General features: G+C 39.6%; 1 protein-coding gene across 1 annotated transcript; it reads left to right on the forward strand.

Moving 5' to 3' along the window:
* Positions 1-1713: 1713 nt before the first annotated feature.
* On the forward strand, positions 1714-2913 carry LOC130456961 (olfactory receptor 5V1-like). The gene has a single exon (XM_056814757.1). The coding sequence runs from the start codon at positions 1837-1839 to the stop codon at positions 2911-2913; it is 1077 nt and encodes a 358-aa protein (XP_056670735.1). The 5' UTR covers positions 1714-1836.
* The last annotated feature ends 4617 nt before the right edge of the window (positions 2914-7530 follow it).

A 7530-nucleotide genomic window follows, 5' to 3' on the forward strand; every position in this document is an offset into this window, starting at 1 on the left:
AGAAGAGAAGTGGGCAGAGAACAGACCTTTCAGGAATACCTTTCTGCAAAGGATAGAGGAGTGGTTAAAAAGGAAAGTAAGAGAATACATTAACTATGATAATGATAACTAACATTTATATATGTCTTCCTATGTGCTAGGCATTTTACAACTATTATCTCATTTCATTCTCACAGCAATTTCACAATGTAAGTGTTTTTATTGTTCCCGTTTTACAGTTGAGGAAATTGAGGCAAACAGGATTAAATGACTTGCCTATGGTTGGACAGTGAATAAATGTCAGAGGCTGGCTTTGAATTCAGTTTTTCCTGATTGGAGGCATGTCACACTAGCTGCCTTGGTTATAAAGCCAAATAAGTATATCCAATAGTTATTGGAAGGAGGAAAATAAAAGCAGTAGAGAATTCAAAAAAGATGAGAACTTGCAGGAAAAAAAAGGTTACATTATCTGAAGTGAGAGGTCACTGGGGAGCACCCCTTGAGGGGCTGTTTTCAATTGAATGGTGGGGATGGAAGCTTGATACTGGGGGTTGAGGAGAAAGTGGGTTTATGATGAAGTGGAGGCATTTGGTGGAGTTGTTTACAAGAAATTTAGCAATAAGAAAAGACTCAGAATGCTATTTTGATAAGATTAAGCAAACTTGTTTCTTGTCTGTTTATTTTTTTAGTTTTATAATTGGGAAGACCTGACCATATCTACACAGAGAGAAGAAGGAGATTGATGGTACATGAAAGAGAGAATTTTACTGTAGTAACATCCTGAAGGAGGGAGTAGATAATGGGTTCAAAGGCAAAAGGGAGAAGAAGTAGACCTTGTTAGGAGAACAGATGCCTCTTAGTATGCAAAAAGAGGGAAGTAGAAGAAAATGGGATGTTGATACTGAAACATTTTAGAAAAGGAAGAGTGAACTTGACTGAAGTTGATATCTCATGTCCTCAAACTTCCTAGTGAAAGAGGAGCAATGTGAGTTAGAAGGGACCTCAATGGCTGTCTTGCACCACCCTTCTGGTCCCCACCATAACCCACCCAACAAGTAGAAAAATCATCTTTTTCAAGAATGCGATTTAGAGGGAGAGAAGTTGGAATTGATGCTATTGGGGAATAACACAGGAAATGAATGAAGTAGAGCAGGATTGTCAAGAAACAGGGGTGGTAACTTAAACTTTTAATTGTTGAAATCATCAAGAGAAAGAAACTTCCTCTTATGGAAATGAGTTGAAGAACCTGGGGGTATTTAGCCTTGAAAAGACATTTAGTGAGGAACAGCATCATGCAATGGCGAATGGGTGTGTTGGCACTATTTCACATGACCCCATAATAACAAGAATTCGCCTTACATTAGGGCCCTGGGATCCAGTGGGGCTCAGGAAGGTTGTGACCTGCCTGATACAGCTAGTGCTGGGCCTGGAGTTAGGGTGACCTCAGACATCAGCTATGTGACCTTGGAGACACAGGTAGGCATCAGGAAAGAAATCGACATGATTGGACTGTCTTTCTTTTTTCATATATGTGTCTCTAATGCTCGGCAAAGCCTGGCATATAATAGGCACTTAATAAATGTTTATTGACTGGCTGAAAGAACATTATACCAACATAGCCTTTGTATAAAATTAAAGTCAGACCATCCCTGAGATAAGTGCAGAGGAGTCAATAAATATCAGTGAAGTAATTCAGTGAAAAAGAACTCCAAAATCACGAGTGGAGAATTACTGTATGAGCCAAGCCTCCTCCTTTGAGTGGCTATCCTTTGGTATTCACAGGAGTATGTGTTTGTTCATGTTTGTCCTTCCCATGACTTTCTGTTCTGGGTTAAGTTCTTTTGGATTGTGTTTCCCATGGATTGCTGTGGTCAACATTGTATGATTGGGACTGATGAAGAGGAAGGGGATAATACCCTCCTTCCCCAAACACTTAAATCTTCCATTTTCATTGCAGCTATGAAGAACATTAAAGAAAGGGGAAACCAAACACTTGTCACTGAATTCATCTTCCTGGGGTTCTCCAACCATCCAGAATTGCGGGGATTGTTCTTCCTGATATTTTTACTCATATATCTGGTAACACTTCTGGGTAACCTTCTCATATTAACAGCAATCAGAATCAATCCTGCTCTTCACACTCCTATGTACTATTTCCTCAGCAACTTGTCCTTCCTGGACATCTGCTACACGTCCACCACCGTCCCCATCATGCTGGTGAATTTCTTCCGAGAGAAGAAGACCATTGCCTATGAAGGTTGCCTGTCCCAGCTCTTCTTCCTTGTTACTTTTGCAGGCTCTGAGTGTGTCCTGTTGGCTGCCATGGCTTATGATAGATTCATAGCCATTTGCCATCCATTACGCTACCCAGTTCTCATGAGCAAGAAAGTCTGTGCCTACTTAGCAGCTGGGTCCTTGTTGTGTGGTTTAGTGAATTCAATGACACACACAGGGCTCACAGCAATTCTTACTTTTTGTGGTCCTAATCAGATCAGTCATTTTCTCTGTGACATCCCCCTACTACTGAAACTCTCTTGCTCAGACACTTCAGTCAATGAGCTTGCACTCTATGTGGCCAGTGCCACCATTGGTCTGAGCCCCTGCCTGTTCACTGCTGTGTCCTATATGCTCATTATCTCTGCCATCCTGAAAATCCAGTCTGCTCAAGGGAGGCACAAAGCCTTCTCCACCTGCGCTTCTCACCTCACTGTGGTGATCATCTACTATGGAACTGGAAACTTCAACTATGACCAGCCCAGCTCAGGCTACTCTCTGGATGTGGACATTCTAGTCTCTGTCCTCTTCTGTATTGTTACCCCTATGCTAAATCCTCTCATCTACAGCCTGAGAAACAAGGAAGTCAAAGTTGCCTTGAGGAAACTATGTGAAGGGTATATTTTATCCAGAGATTCCTTTGTTCAAATAAGTCTTTAATCTGGGGTCCATGAACTTGATTTAAGAGAATATTTACTAATTGTGTTTTTAATATAATTGGTTTTCTTTTTAATCCTATGTATTATATGTATTTAAAAACAGTATCCCCCCCCCCCCAGAAAATTGTCCTTTCTATTATTTTTATTCTCTCATTTTTATTTTCAAAGTCTACTGGTTGCTTCCTTGCTGCCTATGAACATGCCCATTTCTCATCTTCCAAAGTCTCATAGCTATCACCTCCTATCTCTCCTTCTTTTTGTGGTTAAACTCTTAAAGAAGACCATCTAAAATTAATGCCTCCTTTTCCTTTCCTCTCATTCTCTCTAAATTCTCTAGAATCTCCTTTCTGAAGTTGTCCTTCAACTGAAATTTCTCTCTCCAAAGTTTATCAAAGATTCCCTAATCGTTGAATCTAATAGCCTTTCTTAATCCTCATATTCAGCCTTTAACACCATTTATCACTCTCTTCTCCTAGGTACATCATTTTTCTAGGTTTCCTGACGCCATTTGCTCATAGTTCTCCTCCTTCCTATATGATCATTGGTTCTCAGTTTCCTTCAGTTGATCTTTATTTAGGTTACATCCACTATTAGTAGATGCCCCACAGGATTCTGTCCTGGATACTCTTCTGTTTTCTCTCTATACTACTTCTTTTGGTAACTATATCAGCTTCCATGGATTCAGTTATCATCTCTCTGCTGCCTGCTGATGCTTAAATATGTTTACCCAGTACTAAGTCTCTCTACTAACCTAATGTCCCATATCTCCAACTATGGATTGGACAGCTTGAATTCGATGTTCCACAGACATCTTAAACCCAACACATCTAAACCCGAACTCACTATCTCCATCTACCCCCACCCCTGCCTAGATCTTCTTTTCTCCCTAGTACTACTATCTTCCTACTCCCCTAAGATCACAACTTGGGTGTGGTCCTTTACAACTCATTCTCATTCCCCAAGTCTGATCAATTTCCACTGGTGATTTAGCCACCACAATATCTCTTGCATATGCTTCTCTCCTCTAACACTGGCACCATATTCCATATCATCTCAGGTCTGGTCTATTAGCCTGCTGATGGGTTAATCTCTCTTTCTACCACAGTTTATCCTTATTCAGATGTGAAAATGATATTCCTGAATCATAGGTCTGACAATCTTGCTCCCCAACTGAATAAATTCCAGTGGTCTCTAGTATTTCAAGGATCAAATGGTCTTATACTTGTGGTAGGCACAAGGGTCCCCTGGTACAGCCCAAATTCCTAGAGACACCACAGGTCAAAGATTATGTGAGGAATTTACCTGGCAGGGCTGGCAACTGAACAAACATAGGATCCTCTATCTCTAAATTTTGGATGTATTTACACTTGCCTTAAGATAAGGGTCTGAGCACAATGGGATACTTCTCAAACACATTAGATTCCTCCAGATAATTTACCCAGTTTTATGTTCCCTACATCTCAAACATTGCTTATGATCCCAAACATCCCCAAGGTTTCTCAAGATAGGCAGCATGATAAGGATACCATAAATGTAATAGAGAATATTGAAGGGGGTATATTTGATGGATAGATGATAACTAATGGATCAGGTAGTTATCTTCTTTTGCCTACCCTCCTCACTCTCTATCTCCCTTTCTCCCTCTTCCAACCTCTTCTTCAGCCTCTCTCTTATTCCCCTCTCCCTTTCTTCTTCAGCTTCCTTCTATGTCACTCAGTGTGTGCTATGATGTTTCAGAGGAATATTCTTTTCTTTATCTCAAGTAGAGGTTTATTGGGGATAACAGGAAAAGATGGAGGATGGAGGTAAGAGGGTTGGGGTTTTCTTATTATCTACAGTGAGCCTTAGGTTGGAGGATATTGAGAGAAATGGCAATTCAGTCACTAGCCTTGAAACAGGAAGTCAGAGAGAGATATATGGACTATTGTCCTTCTTCTTCTGCCTTCAAATCAGCCAGGGCCACCTTAAATCCTAAGCCTTTAGGATATAAAAATCTTGAACTTTTCTCTATTCAGGGAGGCAGTTGGTTCTGCATGCTGTCTCCTGATGGCTCAACCTAAATAAATCTCTATCTTTAAAGGGTTTCTACCAGAATTCTTGGAAGGGTATCCTCCCCAAACCAATCATTAATCTCCAGTTCCCCACAACATTCGTATAGTTCCTTATAACCTGCTCTTTCTCACCATTAGTCTTCTTATTTCTTATATTCTACTACATACTTTGTGATTCAGTAACACTGGTGGCCCTGTTGTTCCTTGAAAAAGACACTATCTTCTGACTCCAGGCATTTTCACTGACTATTCCCCACACCTGGAGAATATGCTTTTCTACCTCACTTCCACTCCCTGGGTTCACTGCCTCCCTTCATGTGCCACCTAAAATCTTTTGTTGGTGGTATTCAGCCATTTCAGCCATGTCCATTTCTTTGAGAGCCCATTTGGGGTTTTCTTGGCAAAGATATTGGAATGATTTGCCATTTCCTTTTCCAGTTCATTTTATAGATGAGAAAAATAAGGCAAACAGGATTAAGAGACTTGCCTGTAGTAACATAAATGGTCAGTGGCTGAAGCCATATTAGTGTCAGATCTCACTGACTAGTGATCAGATGCTTTATCCTAGCCACTTAGCAGCTCTGTCACCTAAAACTCTACCCTCTTTAAAAAGCCTTTCCCAATCTCCCTTAATTCTAGTGCCTTGCCTATAATTATCCTATATATAGCTTTTGTGTACATAACTTTTCATGTTGTCTCCCTCATTAGACTATGTGCTCCTTGAGAGCAGGGGGCTGTCTTTCCTATGCAAACCTTTCAAATGTGGCCTCAGACACTTAAACTGTATGTACCCTTTGTCTGTATCCTTTGTCTTTATATTCTCAACACCTAGCAGATGATTTATTATAAATGCTTCATAAAATGCATATTGACTGATGAGAAAGTGCATCCATAGGCTTCATCAGACTACCAAAGGGGTCTATGCCACAAAAAAAGGTTAAGAGCCCCTAGTCTAAATCAATATATCTCTTCCTGTGTAAATGTTTCCTAAGGTGGAAATAACAAGGAAGGTTGGAAGGGGTTCAAACCTAAAGAGTAGAGCAATAATCCAGGACTGTGAGGTACAAATAGAATCTCTTTGAGAGCAAGGCCTGGATTTGTTTGGGTTATTTTGGCCTTTCTGTTTATATCTTTTGACCTTAGCATAGTGCCTGGCACTGTAAGCGATTAAAGAGGAGGTAGGTGATGTGATGTGTTTGGGGAAAGGGAAGAGAAGCTTCTAAATAATTAGAACTTTCTAAAAGTAGAATGAGCTAAGTAACTATAATATACAATAACCTCTTTTAAATTCATTTTTTAAAAGTACCAAGGTTGAGGGGGAAAGATCCTTACTAAATGGGGGCTTACAGATATCTAACACATTGTCCTATGATATTTACATTACACGTTTCATTCTGCTACATTTCTACAACATCAAGTCTTCTAATGAGTACCATTTCTGTACTTCTTTTTAAGTCTATGAATATTACATGTTGTTAATAAGCTTGCAAGCTTTTGACTTCTTACATGATAATTTCAAATGATATTTATCCTAGGATATATGCAATAAAATGTCATTTTAAATATACCATTCAATTGCCCTACCACTTGGAAATCATTAGATCATTGAATGTAAAGGTTAAAACTTTAAGGTTGAACTAAATGTATAAAAATATGGTCACTGAAAATATATTACTCAAGTCAGAATGACTTTTTATGGCAGTTTATCACCATGTCTTAGAGGAGTAGCTGCTACAGCCTTACTAGTGACAAAAACTGTTGATCTAGTATTGGGATGCCCATTAACAATTATGTGCCCACATGAGGTAGAAGCATTGTTGCTAAGACATAGAACACAGGCATTTTCTGATCAGCGAATTACAAGGTATGAAATAACCTTGTTAAACAATGAAAACATTACCTTGAAGTGCTGTTCAACTCTTTACCCTGACACCTTGCTTCCAGATTTACCAACTTCAGGAGAACCATTACATAGTTGTGAAACACTAGTGTCCATGACAGAAAAGACTCGAGATGATCTCTTGGACACACCCTTGAACAGCTCAGATCTGGTTTTATTTACTGATGGTTCTTCTTTTATAAGAGATGGCATATGCTACACTGGAGCTGCTGTAGTCACAGAATTTGCCACTGAGTGGTCAGCTTTGCTGCCCTTTAACATTAGCACTCAAGGGGCAGAACTCATAGCTTTGAAACATGCCTGTATAATTGCCAAGGATACAAAGGCAACAATTTATATGGATTCTACGTATGCTTTTGGCATTTGTCACTCAGTCGGGATGCTATGGCTCCAGAAAGGATTTTTAACCTCAGTTGGAAAATCCATAGCTAATGCAGAAATTATTAATGAAGTTCTTTCTGCTCTCAAACTGCCTGAAGCCCTAGCTGTAGTTCATTGCTCTGCCCATACAGGTGGCTCTGACCCTGTCTCTAGGGTAAATGACTGAGCAGATAGATACTGCTGCAAAACTAGCAGCCATAGAAGGGTCTGAATTAATTTTAACATTAACAACTACTGATGACTTAAATTTATCACTTTCCTATAATGAAAAGGAAGTGGAAAAATA

This window comes from Monodelphis domestica, chromosome 2 (assembly GCF_027887165.1).
Source record: "Monodelphis domestica isolate mMonDom1 chromosome 2, mMonDom1.pri, whole genome shotgun sequence".
In the NCBI taxonomy this organism is placed as follows: Eukaryota; Metazoa; Chordata; class Mammalia; order Didelphimorphia; family Didelphidae; genus Monodelphis; species Monodelphis domestica.

Coding starts and splice junctions, on each gene's coding strand:
- LOC130456961 (XM_056814757.1), top strand. CDS start 1,837: ATGGATTGCTGTGGTCAACATTGTATGATTGGGACTGATGAAGAGGAA.